The sequence below is a fragment of the Merops nubicus genome, unplaced genomic scaffold (assembly GCF_000691845.1).
Source record: "Merops nubicus isolate BGI_N331 unplaced genomic scaffold, ASM69184v1 scaffold1776, whole genome shotgun sequence".
NCBI lineage: Eukaryota > Metazoa > Chordata > Aves > Coraciiformes > Meropidae > Merops > Merops nubicus.
In genome coordinates this window covers 1-24,268 of record NW_008616764.1, presented here as the reverse complement: position 1 = coordinate 24,268, position 24,268 = coordinate 1, and the positions used below count along the sequence as shown (strand labels likewise).

The 24,268-nt window shown below is 41.5% G+C and overlaps 1 protein-coding gene across 1 annotated transcript in view; it reads left to right on the top strand.

The window, feature by feature from the left end:
* LOC103775459 (tetratricopeptide repeat protein 7A-like) overlaps positions 1-19,373 on the top strand; it is a gene marked incomplete at both ends in the record, with an annotated part of 81,523 nt that extends 62,150 nt beyond the window's left edge. The window contains 3 exons of the mRNA XM_008942914.1: positions 8,642-8,758; positions 12,683-12,780; positions 19,239-19,373. Coding sequence (XP_008941162.1) covers positions 8,642-8,758; positions 12,683-12,780; positions 19,239-19,373 — 350 coding nt within the window. The remainder of the gene's footprint in view (positions 1-8,641; positions 8,759-12,682; positions 12,781-19,238) is intronic.
* Between the last annotated feature and the right edge of the window lie 4,895 nt (positions 19,374-24,268).

Below are 24,268 nucleotides of genomic sequence, written 5' to 3'. Positions count from 1 at the left end.
TGCTATCTGCTCTGCAGTTAGAAGAGCAGAAGCACAGGGAGCTGAAGTGACTTGACTAAGACTGGCCAAGAAGCCGTGCAAGACCAAGAAAATAGAGTGTGGCTCTCTCATGTCCCCAGCCAAAGCTATGGGACATTGGCCACACTGCCACCATGGGTGAAATACATCACAGTTTCCAGTACACCTCTGAGACTGCACTGATATTTGCACATTACCATGGAGATATCCATTTCCACCCACAAATGAGATACTGCACCACAGAGTCACCTGAATTTAAGTGCCAAGGCTCAGATCTGCTGGAGAAGCTATGAATCGAACTCCTACTGAATTCATGATTGAAATTAAATAGGAGGTGGACCTCTAAGCAGCTAGCCTTGGATGTTTGAGACCTCGGCCTGGTTGTCAGATGTGCAGTGTGTTCAGTGCACTGGGGAGTATTGCATGGAGCTGGAGCCTGTCAGAAAAACAAACAAACAAACCCCCCAACAGTTCAAATAACAAGGAGGGGGATGACACCATGATGACACACTTCCTAATTAAGCTGCTGTTTAACATGTTCTAAAGTGTTGCAAGGGAAATACATTGTCCTTACAGAGGGAAATTACACATTGGTGTAAGTACCCTGCATAGCAAAAAAAGAAACTTTTTTTCCTCCAGGTTTTGCTATAAAACTTATACTTGTGAAAATCATTTTTGTCTTTATTCAGACAAGATATGGACTGAAATACGTATTGTTTGTGATGGCACAGAGTCATTTTGTTGCCAGTTCCTCATCAGGGAGAGAGGAAGATAAAAACTCCTTTGAGGTGTATCGCCCAAAGGAACCTACATAACACAGGGTGGGAGAAGGGTTTTTAACAGCACTGCTAACAATTTATGTGATTCCTACATTCTTAAGAAAAAGCAAAATACCACAAGTCTGGGATTCAAAGTGAATGCTGTAACTGAAAGAAAAGTAGACAGTAATTCTGATCAGCCTTTTCTTGTGCCTCCTCTTCTTGGGTATGACTAGATATGACATGATTCTGAAGAAGCATGAAGACAAAGAAGACTTTCAGTGCTTTCTTTTATTTTTTCCTCCCAGAAAGTCAGAGTGCTTTTTCTTTGAGCACATTATTAGTTAGTTGTTTTTCCAGCAAGTTACAGCCTGCCTGGGTTTAGCAGATAAAGGGAGTTTGTTACGAGACCTCCTTCCAGTGCAAGTGACAGATTCTGTATGGGCCACATGAATGCTGACTCTGTTTGCCCTCTGTGTCACAAGTGAATCAGATGGACCTGACTGCTGCAGTAGGTACCTGAGGTGGCTGGACTGGCTGCAGGTGTGTGTGTTTGTCTTGGGAAGTGACGTTTGGGTCCACGCAGAGATACACAATGTAGTCCATTGGCAGGATCTTCACCCAGCTGACAGGAAGCCCTTCTGCTGTCAGGCACAAGCTACAGCTTGCAGGAGGTGGCACTCCAAGAGAAAAAAACACAGAGCTTGAACCATGCCAGTGGCTGCTCCTTTGTTTTTGCTGTGAAGTCTCTTGATAGTTTGGGCTATCATCTTCACTTGTCTGATCACTTCCTCTGTTTTCTTCCTACACTACCAGCAAGAGCATTCTAGGTGCCTTGTGTCATGAGGCTAAGGCTAGCAAATTGTCTTCATGTAGACTTTTAAATAGCCTAGAATCTACCTCTCTGGAAGCTGTTCTCACCCTGGGCAGTGCTGTTGTAGCCATAGTTGACAAAGCAACATTAGCTTAATTGCTGTTGTCGTGCAGGACTGGGGCTCAGAGCAGGATATTCTTCAGAAGAGATGGCAGCTCTGAGTCTGCTAGTTTTCCTGGGCTGGGAAGATGAAGTTGACAGTTCTTTGGACAAACTACCAGGGTTCTTGTTTTTATTTTTTGTTCATACTGGGGGACAAATGGGCGGGGACTGTATGTCTGTAAAAGTATATGATCAATTTATTAGGGAAAGTGATAGATAACATGGCATAGCATGAAGTTATAAAAGGAGGTTGCAGTCAGCGTTGCTGGCATTAATTTAACTGGAGAATGTGCCCTTAAATGTCAGGAGACTGCAAGAAGCACCGAGTTATTTGAGAAGACAGCAACTTTGATGTTGATTTTATCAACAAAAATGCAGGAGATTAGAAGCAGCTTTCCAATTTTGCCAACTCTTTTTCTTATTGGTAACGTGACTAGGGCTTTAGTGGGTGCTCTAGGAAGGTTAATGAAACCAAAATGGTTATGGTGAAAGAGTATACATTAACTAATTGGCTTGTATAGTTGACTCAGCACTGAAGCTAAACTCAGCAACTGATAAACTGAGCAGCTAATTTGCTGTGAAGATGCTACAGTTCCAGATACTCTGTCCTCTCATACTGGCAGATAAAACAAGACGAGGCAATCTGGGTTATAAAAAGAACATGGGCTGCAGTCAGGTTTCAGCTGTATCAAAATGTAAGAGTGGCCATTCTTGATTAAACTAAGGGCTCCTGGCTCCAGCAGGACATCTGGTGAATGCACAGGGAAAAAACAGAAAGAAGCATGCCAGGGGCATGGTCCTGCCCCTCATATGTAATCCCTGCTTCTGTCAGCTGCGTGGTTCAGAGGCTTTTGGAACCAGAGGTTGCATTAGGTTGGCTTTAATGCCCCTGATGGGCCTGTCATCCTTGAATTTACCTAATCCCTTTTTGAACCTATTTATGTGTCTGCTCCAGAAGATCCTGTAGCAATGGGCTTTGCACTTTTGCGTTGTATGAAAAAGCACTTCATTTGCTCTTTCTAAATTCACTGCTTGATTGCTTTACTGGGTATTCCTTACTTCTCATTGAAACAATACAGATTGCATTTCTGATCTTCTTCATGCTATTCATGATTTTGTAAGTCTGTCATCTCTCAGCCTCTTTTGCAGGCTGAGAAGTCTGTTTACTATCTCCATATATCAAAAGCGTTCCAAAACTTTGATCGTTCTTCCTGTCTCTTGTACCTTCTTTTCCAGGTCTGTCAGGTCAGTCTGTGTCCTGTATCCACCTATAACCTCCTTTTGCATCCCTTACCTTAAAGGGGAAGAAACTAATTCCAAGAGTTCAGTGATCAAAGCATTGGGGGTTTGAATCCATGCTTCTCAGTTCCACAGAGAACATCTTGGGGGCACCTGCCCATCCAGGTCGTAACATTCCCCTGCTTCTCTTTGGAGCTGGTGTGGAATATTTATCTGGGGTTCAAAGAGCTAGGAGGATGAGCTGGTCTCTGCCGTCCAGTGACACTTGCATGCTGCTCCAGCACCCCATCAATCAGTCATTGGATAAAGTGGATTTGCTGTCCCCAGAGCTGGGACTTGGATTCTGGTTTCTCTCTCCAGGCAAATGTGTGTAAACGCGCACGCACAAACAAGCACATGCATCCTGTCATTTGATGAAAGAAAGTAAGCAGGAAAGTTTAGATGTTAGTTGCAGAAGTTAAGTATCTTCGTGCTAAGGTACACAATTGTTTCTGTGAGTTGGGACCTACTGCTGCTGGTTTTGGTATTTTGTTTTGTTTCCTTTTGTATTCAAAATCCACCGTAACACAGCAGCTGTGCATATCGGTAGGAAAATCTGGGTAAACAACAAGAGACTTTGAGGAATAATGGCCCTGATCTGGTAAAGCTGGAAGGCTTGTAGGTCTTTGAGCAGCTGCTGACAAGCTCTGAAAAACTCGAAGGGCTGTAAGCAGCCAGTGAACAGCAAAGCATAAAGATGAATTACTACATAATACTCATTATTCCTAATTTAGTTTCTCAACCTTGAAACGAGTGGAACCTGTTTATTGTTTGTTATACTAGTAGCATTATTTATTGCTTGTCAGATGGCAGGGCGCAAAGATCCCATTGTGATGCTGTATATAAATGTGTAGTGAAAGGGATACATTTGATACTAAAAACTAATTTTTAAAGCAGCTTTTAAAAGTCACAATAATTAACTGATTAATAAATGTTTATATAATTCTACAGTATCCATAAAGTAGTCAATAGGTTATTACTAAACATAGCAACTTACAGCTTCTTCCACAGATGTGCTCATAAGCATTTATAGTATACCATATGCACACGTGAAACCTGATAATAAGTATTAACTATTAAACCTCAGTAATTAGATTGTAAATGATAGGAAAGAACTGCCTCTTTTCTCCATGGGTAATATTAAAGAACTCAAAGGCCATGTAGGATAAAAAAGCTCTTGGGAGGGCTAGGTCGGCCAGGCCTTGAGACATTGTAAGTAGCAGCAGCTGAAATCAGTCTTTCTGAGAACAAATGTTGAAGACCTCCTGAAATCAACCAAAGTACCTTGTTTGCTGCTGAAGATTTTCAGAGGCCTTCCAGTATTCCAGTCCCTATGTTTTTATTAATGTGTGGCATATTATAGTGATATTTATGTCATTTACACCACTGCAATTTTGATACCTGGGAAACTGAACTTTGAATTTTCAGAGTTTCCTCTCTCAGAAATCAAGTGTATACAGATTTTAATTTGCCCAAGTTAATGTTATTGTGGATAGGTATGCTTGCTTGTGTCAGTAGTCTGGCCTTACATCAGGGAACAGAACCCCTTGTATACTGTACTCATACACAATAAAAAAATCTTCTGAGAGGGAGCTTAGGGCCTGGTATCAAGAGTAAACATTGGTAATTTTCCATTGTTATAGAAATTATATGCATGACAAGAATGATTTGTGGATTTTTTTCTCTCTCTTCCTTTGCTTATATAGTAGCAATTTATATGTTTGCTTTAGCCTAAATCTGTTTTCATTTTCAGAGGCTAACAGAATTACCAATGACTATAGTGATAACCTCGAGGCTATTTTTAGATGTTGAATCTTTAAAAGTCTGCTCTGCATCATACAAAAGTACAGTAAAATGATATTAAGAAAATACAGTAAGGTGAGACCTGTGCATGCATAATTTTTATTTACGCCCCTAAGAGTTGTGCACTGACACTGATGTGATGCAATACTCATTAAATTTAGTTGCAGCAGGAGTGCTATCTCAGTAACAAAATTATAAGCTTGAGATAAGTGATTGTACTTCATTTTTTTCCTTATATTTTTATTTATCTGGTTTTGCTGTTAGAACCTAAGAAATGCAAACAGCACACAGCACATAGAGCCTAATGTCCTGATTGTATTTCCACCTTTCAATTATCATGCTTAATTGCACTGTTTACTGCTGCTGTCAGTAGGGTTGGATTCCTTTTGCCACTTGCGTTCTTCCCATTTGCCTTGTGGTTTGGTTCATTATATGGGTACATGATAACACAAATATCACTATATCAAAGGTGAATTACTTTACTAGGTAACAATGCATGTTATTTCTGAGATCTGCCAGTGTTGCAATGCAGAGAGGTTGGTAAAGTTGTTTTGTTTTGTTTGTTTTTTTAAAAACCTTTTTGTGCCTGTGCCTTACCACCAACGATAATACTGTGCTTGAGACTTCATTATATTTTTGTGAGATATTTCCATTTTTCCAACATTTCACTAGATGTTTTCTCTGAGATAGAGCATTTCATCTTCAAGGAAGTTGACATGTACTCACTGTAAGCAGTAAACACCAGAGTGATAGAGATCTTGATGTGTGTTTTTTTAATGTTTAACTGCAATGTTTAAATATACTATGCTGTGATTTTAATTGCCTGCTGGTAACTAAGCCATCTAAATCCCTACTAATGTGAAAGGGAGAAGGAACCCTTAATATTACTCTCCTGTATAGTAGTTAGACTGTTAATAGATTGTTCTTTTCTATATTCTTCTATTTCATTAATATTAAGTGGTACCATACAGTGTCATCTAAATCCCTACTAATGTGAAAGGGAGAAGGAACCCTTAATATTACTCTCCTGTATAGTAGTTAGACTGTTAATAGATTGTTCTTTTCTATATTCTTCTATCTCATTAAGTGGTACTGTACAGTGTCCAAAAGCATGTGAATTACTCAGGGATGTGATATGACTGTTCTCTAGGCCTCAGGCTCCTTGAGCACCACTCTTCTGCTGAAAGGAGAAATGCTTTAGAAGGCTACAGTGTCCAAAAGCATGTGAATTACTCAGGGATGCCTCAGGCTCCTTGAACACCACTCTTCTGCTGAAAGGAGAAATGCTTTAGAAGGCCTTTAATTTTAAAGCTTGTGGTGGTTTAAAAAATATGTACATTATAATATGTGTGTGCTTAAAATAGCTTAGGTTGTTAGGTGTGGTTGTTTCGTGGACTAGTATGATGTTTTTAACAGTGTATTTGCCAAAAGGAAGGTGACGATGCAGTCTCACCTCTCGGTGCAGCGCAGTCCAAAGAAGCTCAGTCATGAGCCTTTGCATCAAACCCAAAGATAGCTTCTATTTCTGCCTTAGCATTGTGTTCCAGATGTTATCCTGTCTTGCTGAAAAAGGCTTTAAAGACTGCAGATGTGCACTCAAGGTACTTGCTACAAAGATTATTGTCTTTGATAGTTACGTGTCTGTATCTACATATAAATCTCTGTGTGACCAGTTTCAACTTCCAACAAATCCTTGAATTTTCTTATACCTTTTCTTTTAGAGCAGAGTCTCATAATAAGACACTTCTCCATGTAGGTGCTTGCAGGCTGGGGCAAAATAATCTCTTTGCTGCTTCTTGGTTAAACCAAATAAACTGAGCTTCCTAAGCCTCTGATGAAATATGCTTTTCTAGGCCTCAGCTTACTTGTATAACCTTTTTCTGAACCTCATCCCATTTTTAGTCTTCTTTTGGTGTTAAAAAGCAAGAACTAGAAACAGGATTGTAGTAAGTGTCTTGCTGATGCTGTGAAAAGGAATAACTACATCTTCCAGCTCGTACTTGATTGTGCTTCTGTATATGGATGCTAAGGGTTGCCTGACCTCTTAACTGCAGTGTCATTTAGGAACTTGATGTTCATGAAGCTATCTTTTATAACCTCTTTTTATCCAGGGTATAGCCTCCCGTCTTTCTAGTGTGATATATATTCCTTGCCTCCTAAGTGATTGATTCTACATTGGGTTCTGTTAAAGCAAGCTTTGTTCTTATGAGCCCAGTTCACTAAGGGGTACAGAGCAGCATGCATGACTGGCCAGCTTCTGTTGCTAACCAGTTCTCTTGGAATTCGGTCTTGTTTTTATTAAGAGTGTGTCCACTTTTACATTCTTTGTCCCAGCAAAATTTTTGATCAATCCATAGATCTAGCCCAGAAATAACTACCTGAATCATGCATAATAAGGCACTTCCTTTCAATTAGCAAGTCAAGAGCAGGGGGTGTTTTTATTAGTATTTGTTTTACTGAGATCAGTAGCACGAAAATCAAAGTTAAATATAGAGTAGGGATATAAAATAGTAAAGGACAAATTCACTTGATTATGAATATTGATATTCCTTTCCTAGCCTAAGTTTGTACCTGTGACATTTAGTTGAATGCTTGTCCTGTGAGGTCAAACTGTAAGAGCGGCCATGAACAGACTTCCTTATAGCAGCTGATACAGCTGGATTACATTTTGATGACTTTTTCTTCCCAAAAACTCTGTGGTGTTTGTTAGTGCAGAACAAGAATGCCATTTTAGCACATTACTGTAGATAGGCACTGAAGATTTCTAATTGCAAGTGAAGGATCTCTTGTTAGAGAAGACTCTGAAGCTAATATCATCTGTGTGGTTGCTGTTGCCTCTTTCTGAGGTTGGTTGGATTCCCCAGGAGCCTGCAGGTCACATTCACAAAACTGTTTTTAGGGTTTTAATGTTCAGCTATTAATGTTGTATGCATGTATGTACATATATTTCACTAGCCATATTGAGCTACTTCAAAATGTGTAACTCTTGGACTTTATGAAACATTTAAGGCAGAGAAGTAAACTTATGTTGGTAAGCCAGAAATAGATTCAATCATCTTGGCAACTAAAAAAAAAAAGGATGTTGTGAAGGATGGTGGTAAAGGCATGCTAGCAGCAAGTGGTAGGTTGTGTCATTGCTGAATCTGTCTTCTAACCTCTGTTTGACCTAATTCTGCTGAACTGCAGTGGTCTGTGCTAGAATGTGTTCTGTAGGTATAGGAATAGGAGCAGTAGTTACACGACATGGAACAAGACTGTACAAGGGCTATCAGCTGTCTGGCCCAGGGGCATGAAATGATCACCAGCTGGGGTTAAGAAAAAGTGTTTCCCTTCTGTGAGGCATTACATAATTGTCTGCATATATAAGTGTGTTGGGGTTTTTGTCTGAAATTTATTATATAAACAAGCACTATAAGAAGATGCCAGACTAAGAAAACAATCTGACATATGCATTATGGCAATTCCTTTTTATTCTGTTTTTAATGATATTGTCCTGGTCCAAAAGAAAATGAGATTCACTGTATGTTTCACCTTGTTAGCTTTGCAGTGCATTGCTTTTAACACTGTCCTGCCAGCTTTGCGATGCCAGTTTGACTGCAGCTGAGGAATATTGTTAATCCTCTCATCTCCTTGTGGGGAGAATCAAAGTTGAGCCAAATGAAATGTTTTGTGCTATGGTGTTTTCTTTTATTGCTGCACATACAAAGCAAGTGAAACTGCTGGCTGCCAAGATCTTGCTAGAGTGGTACTGATTCTCCACATTGATGAGATGCCAATAAAACGGAAGTTATTATTTTTCATCTTGCAGCTTACTGTTGACCAAAGTAAAACTGGAATGGATACATAAAGGACCTGAAGAGGCTCTGGTGACATGCAGACATATGTTGCAGGTGTGGCAGATGGTATATAATGTTTTACAGCACAGGTAGGCTTTCTCTACTGTCTAACAAGTTCATATTTCATAATGGAGATGCAGTTGTCTTCTTTAGTTGTCTAGATACTTAGATTATTTTCCAAAAAGAATAATAAATAGTACTGTTTAAAAAGAAACATAGGTAATATTTCTAGCTGTGATTTAAAAAAATATAAAATTTTGATAGCCATGAAAAAAAATCAACAATGAAACAAACCCTCAAGATTTTAGGATTGAAGAAGCAGTTTGAACCAAGAGTTTCTGATCTGACTGTCTAAACATCTCTACCCATATTCAGATGTCCAGAATGGAGGGCAGATTTGTTTTTTTTCCCCCAACAGTGCTGAGTATCCATCAGCTGTTGTTCACAGTCTTCAGTAGCTGGCATCACCGACGAATGTGTGGGGGTGACACAGTCCTGAACTGAGTAAGCCAAGGAAGGGCACACAGCCAAGACTGTCATATGCTCTGGTTGCATACCCAGTTGAATAGCCTGGTGCTAACTGGGCAAGGAAAGGAGTAAAGGCTGTAGCTTCTTTCTCTTCTCCCTTGTCCTAGTAAATCTCCATTCAGATAGTGCTAGGTTCCCTGCTTCTTCCCTCCCTCTTACCTGCTTTCCTCTAAAAGAAAAAGTTGAGAAAGTGTGAAAGTCACCAGATTGGGTTTTCTTCCTTCCCACACCCTTTGGATATTGTCCTAGTCATGATACTGTTGTACAACTGTCTTGGGAATCTTATCCCAAGACTGTTCTTACCTCTCATCTGTAACGTCCGTGGAGGTTGTGTTTGGGAAGAAGAGCGTGCTGGATGGCAGTTACAACAGCACACTGATGAAGCATGTATTGTTCCCCAATTTCTCTAGGCATTTACATAAGCTTTGTAAGCACCAGAAATGTGTGTAACAGAATGGTACGTGTCTATATGCAAGTTGTCCATGAGGGGCTATTAGTAATTCCTTGTTGGTTTAGCCAATGAGCAACAGACCAAACACAAAAATCAAGATAGTTACATAGCAGCAGAGAAACGGTCTCTTACAGGCTGGAATCATTGGTTTCCTTAGGCCTTAGTCTCTTTAGCTAAAGGATTCAGTCACGTAGCTCTCATATGAATAATCTTTATACAAATAAGTAGTCCTTATGAAGCTGATCAAATCCACACTAAACAATTATCACTAAGATTTACTCTTGCAAAGGGAGCCTGCAAGCCTGAGACTGAAGAGAGCACATTGGAAAACAGACAAATAAATAGTTCAGCCATTTGGACTGCATTTGGATCCCAAGCTGTGCTTTGGCTGTTATACTTAAAAATCCAAGATGTGATAGCTTTAGAGGCTTTTGATAAGCTTTATCCATAGAAGCCTAAACAAAACAAATGGCATTGCTTTTGGGAACTCTAATGTGTATTTCACTGCTAATCCCAGGGGGACTTTTTGGCTTTCTTAAAAAATACATTATAAAGCATTTTCTATTGGGAGGTACTTCTTGAAAGGTAAAAAGAATTAAGTTGGTACCTGCAATTTTAGACTAGACTCAGTGAGCCAGGAATCCCCTTGTATTAAGGAAATTGCAGCAGTATCAGCTAAGAAATATGTAAAATATTCCGGGTTGGGCTTGCAAAGGAACTTAAGGGGAATTCTTATCAGTGAGACTTGGACCCAAACATGTTTTAAAGCCTCCTGGAAAAGAGAAGCCTGTATTTACATAAAGTTGAGAGCAGTTGCACCCAATGTTCTTTACTAGTTCAAACAGCACCTAATCGCCTACACAATTAAATTGTATTTTAGTCACATTTGGTTGCATTTGCCTGGCCTACATTTCCTGCCTTTGTAATCTTACTATGACTCTGCTGGTCTAAAGAGTCTTCCAGGGCACAGTATTTTCTCCCCAAGCAGCTGTTCATATGCCATGCTTAAGTCCCCTTTTGTTTTCTCTCTGACAAACTGGTGCCTCTGCTGTCTCTCACAGTCAGGTGTTTACTTCAGCAGTTTCTGTCACCATTTTATCCACTGTCTCAACTACCTTTTAAAAACGTGGGCAGTGGAGTGGCAACTTGTTCTACTGTCAGCCTTTCCAGTGTTGTATGTGGAAAGCTAATCATCTGGCTACTGTCTCTTCTGTGGTGCATGGAAAAGCTTTCTTGGCTGAAGGCCTTGCCCTGCAGCTTTGAAGGAGTAGTTCATTTTCAGCCCTTCTCCAGGATAACGAATAAAGCCGTTGGGAGTGGCTGGTTTGCACAGTACAGTCCACTTGGTTTTCAGGCTGGGATTTCAGTCTGTTTTCCCAAATAAAAGGTCACGCTGTTGACATTTTGTTAACTGAGGCCATCTCATCAAGCCTTCTCTGACTGCTGCTCTCCTGTGGGCAGTTTTTATTGTTGCCAGGTGTAGACCATCCACTGATCCCCTCACCTGTCCTTTGTGTAGGAAGATAGTATGTAAGCCAGTGTGCAGTCATGTGCCTGAACAGTGACTCTGTGGTGATGGCTGCTGCAGCAAAGTAGCACTTACCTTACAGGAGCAGTGTTTTGAAGAGCAGCTGCCATGTTTCTGCATACATAATGCCCCAGTAAGACAGAAATGCCTCTGTGGTTCCACCAGGAGCCACCAGCCAGGGCACTTAACATTTGGGTTAATCCTGACTAGGCAAGGCAGAGCCACAGGGCAGAGAATTTAATTTTCCCTTGGATCTGTCACCACACAATAGACTCAAATGGGATACCAGTGGGGAAACCAGTATGGAAGACAGGGAGGCCCAGACAAGGCCACAGAGACATGCAAACAGTCAAAAACGTCCAAGAATCAGGGTCCGTTAACAGAAACAGTAATATTTGATCCCAAAGCCCAAGTGAAAGGTTAATTAGCTATTGTAAACATGATTACGACTATGATGAATGATAGTGAGTAGCTTTCAATCCTAGATTGTTAGCTGGGAAAGGCAAGACTTGGTTTATCTTTTGCTAGTGTTTTCTGCAATAACAGAGTAATCATGTTTAAAACTAAATAGCAGTCCCAAGCTAATTCTTCTGCGAGATGAATACAAATGCAAGGGAATATTGTGCAATTCCTACCCAAGGACTGATCAGACTGGAAGATGGGGCATCCACAGCCATCATGATTCTGTGACAGCTTTTTTTCTGGGAGGAATATTGTCCAAAGGCTGAGCTGCAGGCTTGGGAGTGTGCCAGAAAAAGTAGCCAGGGCAGTCACTTTTCCTTTTGCTATTTTATCCCTTAATGGATGATGAGAGGAGATATCATCACCATCTTATCCTGGGGGGATGGCAGACTACATGGTGACAGGAAGGCTCAGGAGATCTTTGTTAAATGATTTTTCATTAGGCACATGATTTTTTTTTAATTTTTTTTTTCCCCTGTGGAAGACCTCTCCTGTGAGGACAGGATTCTAGTAGAAGACCAGACCAGATAGTCCTCCTTTTATAAAGCAGTGCTATGTGGTAGCTTTTATCTTCCTTTTCTGTTTGAAGAGAACAAGGGTAGAAGAAGAGAAAATACTCCTTTTGAAATGAAGAAATTAGCACTTGGGTGGAAAGTGTTAATTGGTCTCTTTCAAAAGGATCTGCACAGCAGACCTGTGAACAAATAGTTCTGCCTCCAAGGGATGGAGGTTCCTTCTGGGACTGCTTCGCTGTTTGGCCTCCTCTGGTCTGGCTTCTAGCTGCCAACATCCAGTGGTTTGCAAATACTCCCAACAGCTAGCAGACAGATACTGGCATGTGCCCTGGTGCCCTTGCTGGGCACTTCCTGTCCATCGGCAGGGTGGAGATGTTAGAACAACACATTCAGGAGGCTGATTGCCTGCAACTGGAAAGGTTGAGTTTTCAGTTCCAGTGGCAGCTAGATGAGACTATTGCCTGCTTTAAGGGGAATGTTGTCTCTGTACTGAAAGGTGGCCAGGTAACATGGTTTTGTTTCTTTACAGTGGTTCTGAGAAAGGAAGTAGTGTGGCTGAAACACCAGTGGTCAAAAAGCATAATGGACTGCATCTCACGCTCCCAGATGCTCATGATACTGATCACGGTGAGGAAACAAGATTTGTGCCTTTCCATCCTAAATGCATGCTTTTGTGAGAAAGGAATGTTTTATTTTCTTTGCTGAGGGCTGGGGAGTGGAGGCAGCAGCAGGTGGTGGGGGTGTGTGCACACGTGTTGCTGGGCTGGTGATCAGGAGATCCAGATCTGTCTCTAGGGCCATCTCTGCTGCAGAACATGTCACTGGTTTGTTTGTACCTTGGCTTCCACAGGCATAAATCAGAGAGATGAGTTCCTGCTTTCTTTTACAAAGCTCTCCAAGGTGAGCATGAAAGATGAATGCCCACCTAATACCATATTTCTGCAAGAACTGTATCATTCAGTCCTTTTTCTTCCTCTTCCTTCTTTCCACCTTGCCCCACCTCCCCAGAATTTGATCAGTTTTAGATGTCCTGATCAAGCCAGCTATTACTGTGGTTTTGGAAAGCTGAGTGAGAGTGTCAGTTCCTGTTAGAGGGTGATTTGCCTTGGGATTTGTACATAAACCTTGTGATGCTTTATTACATGGTAAATACACATTCACAGTAACAGATACAGTCAGATGGAAATAACTGAGACATCAAAGCTTGGCAGGAAGGGGAAAGGAAGCTTTCAGAGAGTGTTGCTGCCTTGTGATTTTATCATAAGTCTCGTGATATTTGATGCTTACTTTAAAACCCTAACTCAAAATCAGATGATTATGTGAGAAATTTGTATTTTAACTTGGAAGTTTTTTTAATTTTCTACCCTTGTGGATGTAGAAGAAACACTTGCAAAAAAAAAGAACCTCACAGACTTAGAAATGGGATAAGAGGAATATAAAAGCTTAATTTTTAGAAAAACTAACACAAGTTGCATGCCATGGGCCTAGGGAATTAGGGTTTGTCTTAATCTTGAACATTTAGAATTGGTAAAACTGAAGTCACATGCTCAGCATGTAAGGCTGAGTCAGAGGACAAGTTCTCATGTTAAGCACATAAATTGTACTTATTAAGTTGTATTTAACCCCCATTTAAACATGCTAATAGTTAAAAAGCATTGCAAGGTTAGGTCTTGAGCATATGATCATTCAGACATCAAAACATTATTCAGAGTGTCTGCTCTTTTGTCTGTAGTGTTAAACCCTTAGGGTCTATATTTATAACATTATAATCTTACTGATTCTGTACACACATTTATATAATTTTTAATCTGTTTATTCCATTTCCCTTTTATCAGCCTTTGCTGAGATGAGTCTCTGTTTTGTGTAGGTCCTTTTTCTTGTTTTTATGGCAGTGTTCTGTAGTCTTCAGCTTAATTAAAGAGAGCAGACTAATTTCAGCACAAACAAATAAAGAGGATATACTAAATGAATATATGCTGTTGCACAGATATTAAAAATTGTCTGTAAAAGGGAGTGGATATGACATGAAAGTTTCCTGGTGATAGAAAATCATTTAAGATAGTCATTTTGAAGGTAATTGTGAAGAATTGTGAAATATATCCTGTCATCCCTGATGTTGGGAACTCAAATGGAGTTTCAGTGAATATACAAAAATTATTTGGAACACACTAAGTACTTGCAGAATCCATCAGCCACTAGGCATTACTAGGAAAGCAATACAAACAAAAAATATTATTTGCCACAGTACTTCTGTTATCCATCCAGTTCCCAGTCTGCTGCTGAAACAGGGTGGATTATGGTGCCTAGACTGTGGCGCAGAGCCTGGACTGGTCCCTGTTCCTTCAGCTCTAGCTAGTGCTTAATGGTACGTAAAAGGCATCCTGGTTGTGGTTCTCATACTCTTCTGGAGATCCCTTGCCTTGCTTTGTAATTTTCTGAGGAAAGGAGCATGGCCAGCTTTGGACTACACCCACTTCACAGCACTTCACTTTGGGATTTTGTGACCAAATTGTCACCATCAGAGTATTTTGATGTGCCGGTGTGCCACCCTTCTAAGACCTCACTTCTCAACTGCAGACTTTCAGCACCTCCTGTATAGTCACAGCAAAGCTCAGGCACGTTTAGTCTCTCCATAGTGTCCTTCTCAAAAAGCACCTGGGTTGGGTACCTGTTTCAGCCTGCTCTTAGCCCAGCTGCAGCTGTAGTTCAGCAGAAAGTGCTGTATGCCATGGCACTGCCTGCCAGAAGGAACAAATTAATGTAGAGTACAGGCTTTAAACCAGCTTTTCATGCCTATAAAGTGATTTGCACCGAGCACAGTTTGGGTTTCTCCAAGAAGTGTGTTCATCCTCCACTTGGAGAGTCTGGGTGTCCATGCATCTGCACCCCCAGTGGACATAATGGTGGGGCTCATACTAAGATGACACCATCCACCTTAGTGCAGGACTGGCACTGGCTGCCTTCAGGAAGGGTCTGTGGCTCACTGCTCTGCAGGCTCGAGGTGCTGCTCCTCTCCATCTGCAGAATGGAGGCAGCTGGGTCTGCAGTCCCAGTTGGGAGCCTCTTTGAAGACAGTAGGAGGTGAGAATGGAGAGTACAGCTCTAGCCCCTCTCACCCTCGTGTCTCCCCAGAGCTGCGGCTGTGCTTGGCTGCTTTGAAGGAGGAAGGAGGTCTGATTTTTTTTTCATCGTTCTGGAACAGGCTCTGGTTTCCATCAGGAAATCCCCCAGGAGCATGCAGCAGTACCAGAGTTAGGCACAGGCACTCTGTGATCTCTGGGCTCGCTGCTGAGGGGGGGATTACTGTGGCCGGGTTTGACACTGGCCTCTCCCTCAGTTAGACCACAATGAGATTATTTGCTGTGCCAGAATTTGAGGTTTGCTGCCAGGAAGATTAATTCTTCTTTATTTTCTTCATCTTCTCCTATCTAAAGCAGGGTTCCTAACTAAATTCGCTGATATCAGTCAGCTGCCTTGCTGTTTCATTCTTTTTCTGATTTAGTCTTATCTTATAATGCTCTTGCCTGAAGTGATTTAGGCTAGGGAATTCTGTGTTTCTTATAAGCCTAGTAAATCTACCTAGGTACATTTCTATTTTGATAGCTTTTTTTCAGAGATGCAAAATATTAAACTTGGTCCTTCTTGGTCTTATAAAAACTCTAGAACGTTGCTTTAAAATTATTTAGATATATTTTTTTATGACTTATACTCAGAGCTCATCATGACAAAATCAATGTTATTATTTTTATGATTTCTTTCCAAAATGTGTGGAGGGCTATATTGTAAAATGGGAAGTTTATATTCTGTCTAGTGGAGCTGTTAAAAAGAGAAGACTGCACTGAAATAAGAAATTGATGTGATATCTTCTTATACTAGCATTTACATGTATTTTGAGGCATGACATTAACGTTCTGTGAGACAGGTTTTGAGTTTTTTTTTAGTATATAAAGATCTCTATTTAGGAAGAGATATTTTATAATGAGACAATCAGGGGCTTTTTTTTTCTAATGTTGTTTGAAGTCTGTCTAGCTCCCCCTGCCACCGTGATGTCAGAGAGATGTGGATGAGATACATACCTGCCTCTTCTCGTGGGAGACAGTGTGTGTTAGAGGTATACTCTTCTCTGGCTGCAGTAGCCTTCAGCCCACACCAAGGTTCACTGTATTGCTTGCCTGAGTTTCAGAGCTGTGGCTGAGCCCCTTTCAGTCCAGAAGGGACAGAATGGCAAAGACTTTTCTCTTACAGTGTTTATTTGGGCAGACGAGATTTAAGAAGCGTTTCTGTGAGTGGTCCAGCAGAGATGGGTAAAGCAGCAGTAGCAAATGTTCAGGTATGGGCTGGGGTTGAGAGAGCCTTTTCATCTGCTGTGCCTGCATCTAGAACAAGCAGCATATACTGTGTCTGAGGCCAAGTAGGGATGGGAAGGGATTGGATGGTCTCTGCCTAGTGTGTTTTGCTTCCTTGTGTAGGCTGAAATGGAACAGAAAAGAAGCATCAAAGGCCAAAGGCTGTTAAATGCAAAGAGCCTCTGCTGTAAACTGCTAAGTAAATTGGGTTCCCTTTTTTTGGCTGTGCAGTTTGAAGACCACAGCACTGGGCAGAATCAGTCTCAAATTGCAGGCCTTTCCCTCTTGCCAACTACCTGGCTATTGAAGAGGAGGAGTGGCTAAGCTGAGTTCCTTTGAGTGCAACTAACTCATAGTGATATTCCTGTAGAGCCTGCTTTGTGAGGGAAGGATGCTTTAGTATTCCTACATCTCTGTTCAGCCTCCACAGCAGCACGTGAACCTCTCCAAAATGCACAAAGTTGCCTTACAGGGACATAGTCTCCTTGGACTGACTTGCAAAAGCAAGAGGGTTCCCATGAGCTCAGTGAGGGTGTGACTGAAACACCAGCCCATCTGCCAACCTGATGCAATCAGACCAGCATTACACAGGGGTGCTTGCAAGAAATGTTCCTTCAGAGAGCCTCTCTGAAAGAGGGCAGTCTTGACAGAAAAATCCAATGCTGAAAGTTGTTTTCAGAGCATACTGACATGATCAGGAGTGCTCGTGTAAGAATCTGGTTAGGCTGACTGCAAAATCCCCAAAGCCCATGTAATTTTTGCCAGTCTAGAAGGTAAGAAGTCTGCCCTGATGTCAGAGTACTCCTAATAACATCACTAGGTCTTCATTTGGCCATTTGCTTGTTGCCTCTGGGCTGCAAAGAAGCTGTCCATGTTTTGGATGGCTCGGAGTGAGTGCCTGCTAGTTTTCCCAGTGTTAAACAAGCCTTGTCTGGCTTGAATTCCTGGGAGTTTTGGTGAAATTTCACCTAGGTGGAGGTAGGGCTGGGGGCGAAGAATGTGAGTGGGCAGGGCAAGGGGAGGAATCCTGTGTGGGGAAACAGGCTGAAGATGGGTCTGTTAAATAAACTGTTCAGTATAATAAATTCTCAGTGCAAAGCAGAGTGGCTTTTACCTTACCATTAAAGCTGTAATTGCTACATTACTGCACTGTCATCTCTTGGAACGTTAGATCAGGAATGTCTTTGAAAATATGTAGGAATTTCAGAACCGCATCCAGGAAGAATCCATTTGCATTTTCAGCGGGAGCTGTGGGAGGCGCCCCCGCTGCAGGGCTGCTCTGAAGTTCCCCTGCTGAAAAGGAATGACATGAGTTAGCGGTGAGATAATGGGACAGATATTTCCTATAGGAGTTTCGGGCTTCGAGTGCCCTCGTGGCCTCTCCCAGCCGCGGTGCGGCGAGGGGCAGGGAGGAGCTGCGGGCACATCCCGCCCTTGTGAAAGAGCGCGGGGTGGAAATGGGCCTCCCCTCAGCCTGGCGGCTCAGCCTGGCAGGAGGCTCGGGGCCCTGCTCAGCCTTCAGAGGACCACGGGCCAGCTGACCCCTCGGCTCTGCCCTGGCCCTGGGGGGTGGTCTGCTGGTGAGGAGGTGTGGTGTGGTTTGGCAACCCCTCTTCACGCTTCAGCTGGAAGAGCCTGCTGGCCCTCCACAGAGAGACCGCTTAGCGCGTGAGCCCCGCACAGAGGGGTTTTTTGCCCTTCTGTCTCTTCCCTTGCCCAGAGCCATCCCAGCTTCTCTGAGCCCCTACTCTGTTGCTCCCTCAGGGTGGCTACAGGGAGAGAAAGCAGGATTTTAATTCCGGGATTTTGTGGTCTGCAAGGTCAGCCTGTAAGGATAGATTGAAGAGTAATACTAATCAGTGCTTCAGTCACGGCAGCTCTCCAGAGAGATCTTATCAACTTTAAAGTCACATTAAACCTATGTATATTAAAATATTTATTTCCTAAAGCTTTACAAAGCCAACTCTGAAATCTCATTTTGTAGTTTCTTATTTCATTACCTTCTTTTTGGTACCCCTCTGAGAGGTCAGCTTATATATAATCCCAGTTGCTGAACTAGAGAACATGGTCTCTGCCCATGCGTTCTTCCTGGGAGTAGCTTTTGATGTGATGTTTTGTCCCAGAGATGTGGGCACCAAATACTTTATTCCAGCATAAATGTTACTGCACATACTAAAGGTTAATGTAGTCAAAGCACTGAGCTCTCCACTCCCAAAGGTTAAATGAAAAACCACGCCGCCTCTAAACCAATAGAACAGTATTGATGTAATTTGAAATGTGTGTGCTGTGTGAATGGTGCCAAGCTACTCTGTAATGCTGTAATGTAAGATCTTACATTAGCAGGCCATATTTTGCCATTGTATGGGGACAGTGTGCTTATAAAATGGTTTACTCATAAGTATTTGCAGGAAATACTTGATGGTAGAGTTCGGCTTTTTAAATGAGCAAAATACAGTTGCTTCCTTGATGAATGCTAAGCAGACCTTTATAAAATTACTGTCTGTCTCTTAATTCACTTGTTTGAGCTGCAGCCCTTGGGTAATTTAGTGGGGTTTTTTTCCGTAAATTAACCTTTTATAAAACATGTTTATCCAGTTGGTCACGCCAGAATTCAGTGGACTCTTTATTACATAAAACTGATGCACTGAGTGAAGAATCAGAGCTGCTGCCTTGATGAGTCAAAGAAATACTCCAAAGAAGTACAAAATGCATTTTTGTTCTTGTTTGTTTGGTCCATAGGATCACAGCGAGCATCTTCCCTTGCTGCATCAAGACTGGAACAGGCCATGTCTGAAATAACTATGCATAGCAGCACAATGAAGCAAGGACCTATGCAGCTGTGGACAGCTCTTGAACAAATTTGGCTGCAGGCTGGTAAGTCCTGGACCACCTCCACTTTTTTCCTTCCAGTGGCGAATGAGACAACATAAGTATGAACATATTAGTTGAAATCAGTAGTTGAAACCCCCCTTATTCTAGCAGAAAGTCTCCCTGTCTAGCCCAGCCAGTTTTTGAAATACCACTTATTTTATTCAATATAATAACAAAAAAAAAAAAATCAACACCAAACAACCCAACCTGGAATAGTGCAATTTTTCATCTCACCTTTATTTTTCCATAGCACACAGAAAACTTCAGTCGCACCAAAACATGCTTTTAAAAGAAAAGGGTAGGTAGTTCTTTATTAAGGAACAGTAGCTCATACAGACAGTTACTTCCATTCTCCTTTTCCTGCATACTACTTTGGAAAATTGGGAAAACCATGCATTAAACATTGTGTAGACTGGGAACTTTGCAGTCCTTCCAGATGTTTAAGTGAAAATTATCAAAAAACCCCAAGTCCTCCACTCATTTTATCCTTGACTGTTTGAATCTCCCAAGGACTTCTAGGTTGCGTGTTCAGTTTGAGAGACTCATGCAGAGAAGCTACAGCAGAGCACATAAAGGGAAAAGAGAACAGTGAGAAAGAGCTCTACCCAGAGGCGATCTCCAAATTCATGAAAGGGTTTTATGTAGGACACTTAGTGAGGAACAGAGTTGCTTTGCACATTCTACCATTTGTATTCAAACATTCTAGGACTGGTAGAAAGAGTTCTGACCCTGCAGTTTTGCTCTTTAAGAGACATTGCTTTTCTACAACTGGGCCCACAGTTGTGTGTCTGAAATTACATTTGAGTGCTGAAACTGTTTCTTATCTCTCTCTGCTAACATTTGCAATAAAAAAAAATGAAAAGAAAAAGCAGAGCTCACTGGAACCTTGCTGATAATTTGCTATTTCTTATGCAGCAGAACTTTTCAAATTCTCATTTAGCTAACCTGTGCAATTGATAATTCTCACATAAAAACTGGCACTCTCACCCTACTTCTCAGCAAAGATTTTTATAACTGTTTTTGTGAGCCATTTCCTACCAATTAGATTTCAGTTCTGGTACAAAGTATGTGACATTCTTATTGTTACAATTTGACTAACTATTAAAGAACAAAAGAAGTTACTTATGGAATGTATCATCCTTTAAGTTAATCACATGTTCATTTAATGGCTTGTGTGTATGTAAATTTCAATGATGTGCTGTGGGCTTCGAAGTCACTAGCAAGATTTTGCTTTATTGAGTTTATGCTCCTGATTTAAGGCTGCAGAGGAGGCTGGTGGGGAGCCAAAAACCCAGAGTTTATTGTGATGAGAAGTTAGGTGTCTGTTGTCCATCATCCTGCAGATAGCTCTAGGCAGTTGACATTTTTGCGGCTGTGTGAAAAGAAGAAAGCAATAAAGACCTAGTGCTTGCTGTGACCTAGCTGTGAATTGCTGTGATTACTTTTTTACACTTAAACAGAGTGCCTTTCTCAAAGGTGTTAATTAATTCTTTTAGATAGAATTTATTTTTATAAGCTGTAATTTTTCTGTCCTGTTCTGCCTTTTTTTAAATCTTTGCTTTGTTTCATGTTTACTTTTAACTGGACTTGAATCAGGATTGATATCCTGAAGATTCGTACTGTGACTGCTTTGTAATTTCATTACTGAAGTCAGTTATTGTTATGGATGCAGCTTAATGAGCTCTTTGTGAGCTACTGCCCATTCTCTTTTGGAAGTAGTGTGGAAGTCTCTGCATTCTGGTACCCTGAGGGATGAGGAGAGATGCAGGTATTTTGGGTAGTCTTCATGCTATGCCGAGAAGGGCACAGCGCCTGAATAACTAGAGGACTTCTTTGAAGTGGGTTGGATCTTACACTGGGCTTATTGAGTGAGGTAATCCAAAAGGGTATCACTGACCCTCTCCACAAGAGTCTTTCTCATTGGGAAGGAGGGGAAAGCAGGAACAGGTATACTCATAGGATGTTAGTAACTTCCAAAACAGAGATATCTCATCAACAAGAAGTTAAACAGAAACACGTGGTTAACAACAGTTGAGGTAGTCACCTGCTTTTGTGTTATAGCTCACCCCAAAATCAGCAGCTGGGGAAAGAAACAGGTGATTAGAGTAACTTTCTGATGTTTGCATCCAAGCTCCCTTCATATTCACAAAAGAGCTGCACCGGTATGCTGGAGATTTTTATCAAGTTTAGCTTGGACTTGTCCTTTTTCAGTCAATGACTCATCTTGTGACTCTAGGCAAGTTGCCTAACTCTTTCATACCTCAGTGTCCTATCTCTAGAGGGAAAAAAATGTTAATCTGCCTTTGGGAAATGACTGGTGTATTGTTGTTTTTGTTGTCATTAACACTTTAACCTTATTACCATGAATCATAAATCCTGAGATAAAATTATTATTATGATTTCCTAACCTCATACTACAATAAATTTACAACAAAGCAGCCGACCTTTTCTGACACTAACAGGACACAGCTGGCCATGTCTCTGTGTGGGGTATGGATTGAGAGCACCAGGCTGCAGTTGTGTCTAGGTTCCACTAGAGCCATTGCAGTTCTTGTGCTTCTTCATATCCCAGGGCATGAAAAACAGTGGTAACAACCTGATCCGGTTAGAGCTTTCTACACTTCAAACGGGAAAAAAAACAGATACAAAACCAGCTATCCCACAGCTTTGTGGCCTGGCCTGCCTCCTGGAGGGCTGTAAGAACAGCCTCACAAAGGCAGCAAAGGTTAGTGGTTAGTGGACATCAGATAGATGGAGAATTCTTACTGTGTCATGTTCCACCTGCAGCTGCAGTGGGAGTTCCTGCTTTGTGCAGAAGCATCCTCACTCTCTCAGAACTGGAGAACCCTTGTTGGGCTCTGAAAGGGTCTTAAAATTAGGGCATGAGAGTATGTTCATTCCTTTAACAGTGGCTGAAGGCGAGGATGTGAACCCTGTGCAAAGAGTTAATCTCTTCTGTGATGGGATAAAGATACTTATCTTGCACATAAGTGATCATAGACTTAGTGTTTTCATCTGCAACTTTTCTGGGTTTATGATCAGGACAGTTATGTAGGAAAGATAATAAAGCAGGAGCTTTGGAAGTGCAGCTGCTAAGTCCAAATGTGCTGCACTGTAATGGATGCTGCACCTTGTCTTTCCCTGCAGCAATGCCTAGTGAACTTCAGCAAGCTAATTTTTGTAGCTTCCTGTAATCAACCAAAGAGCTACTTGATGGATCTGTGGACTCTGGAAAGAATCCTCTTCTTCACTTTCACACGTCCAAATAAAACTGTGAATTCTCACTGTTAATCTTACATCCAACCATCTCTTGTAGGACGAGCTGGGAGTCATCTGCAGCAGAGAACTTAGCACATTACTTCAGTGAGCTTCCATATCTTCCTGTTCTCCCTGCAGTTAGTCACAGTTAGCTTTGGAAGAGTATGAGGTCTGCTGTCCCCAAAGACTACTGAGGTTGTTCAGTCCCTGCAGCAGGCATGCTTGGAATACTAATAAGCATAGTCTGTTTTCAAGTGTTCTGCAGCAAAGGCTGTTAACACAGCTTGTCTGGTCCCTTTTAACAACAACATCCCCAGCCTTTTTGAAATTTAATGGCTTCTTAAAAGGAGAAAATGAACTCACTAGGCTTTAACATTAGTAAGTCCAAACGTTATTCTTGGCCCTAAGTCTTGAGAAACAGCTCATTTTGGGGAGTACTCAGAAAGGTTGCTGCAGTGCACATGCTGTGGTGGTGCAACTCCAGAAGAGGTGGTCCATATGCTCATTTCTTCTCTTTGTTCTCCTTTTCATGACTGAGAGCTTAAATCAACTTTGAGAGGAGAGAAGGAACTTCGGTGGCATTGGTAAAGCTTGTTCACTCCTTCCACCTCTTTCTGCAGGAAGAGCTGCAAGGGGAATCATAGATATTACTGGTGATAATACTGCTTATGTTACCAACAGAAATGTCTGACCTAGGAACTATTTCTACCCCTTATTTCCTTTTTAAAATCGTGCCAGTACTCCCTCAATCTGTTTAGAAAATAGAGTCGTGCTGTTTGGCTAATGAAATGTACTTAAGATGGTTCAAATTTATGATCAAAATTTACCCTCATTGGACTAGTTTTTATAGGATCACTTCTGACACAGAGAGCAAAGTCTGTCAGAACTGAAAAGAAATAGTTTTAATAGTTTTAAGCTCTTAGGGTAACTGGAGCAATTTCTTATCTGAAGTATGTGTGATTATATTTCCAGGCACTAATAACTGTATACTTTATTAACATGTAGCATTTTAGAATGCTGCAAGCCAGTTTTAATGAGAGTTCTAATATTCTAGCTCCTGTTGCTATATTATTTTAAGCTGTACTTTTAACTACAATGTCCACTTTGTTTGTCTTTACTAATACTTTATATCTGACAATTTAGCTTCTTGACTAACCCAATACTTTACCAAATAAGGCCACTCACAGAAAAGGAGGTCTGGTAATTTGATCTCAGATTGGCTAACTGCCTGCTAAGCACAGTCTGAGGACCTCACCAGGTAGACCTAAAGCTAAATTAAAGGAGCATTTAAAGAAAAATTACTAAGATAACTCGCAGTGGGCTGGAGTGGGCTACCTGCAGTCTTGGTAACGTGCTAAAATTTACCCTAGGCAAAAAAGACGCTAATGAACATGCCGCCAACAAGAGCCGTAAAGGGAGCCAGCGTAGCAGAGAGCAGTGAGCTAATGGAAAAACATCTGCTCCCTCGAGTTATGTACAGCAGGAACTTTTTTTTTCCCCCTTCACAAAACGCTCGCGATTTATTTATTTTATTCCGTATGGGCCAATGCCTGGGAAAAAGCTGCGTTAGGAGAGATGGGCTTTGTTCCACGAGAACGTGTCGTCGGGGCCAGCGGGCTGGAGTCTTCCACTGCGGCTGG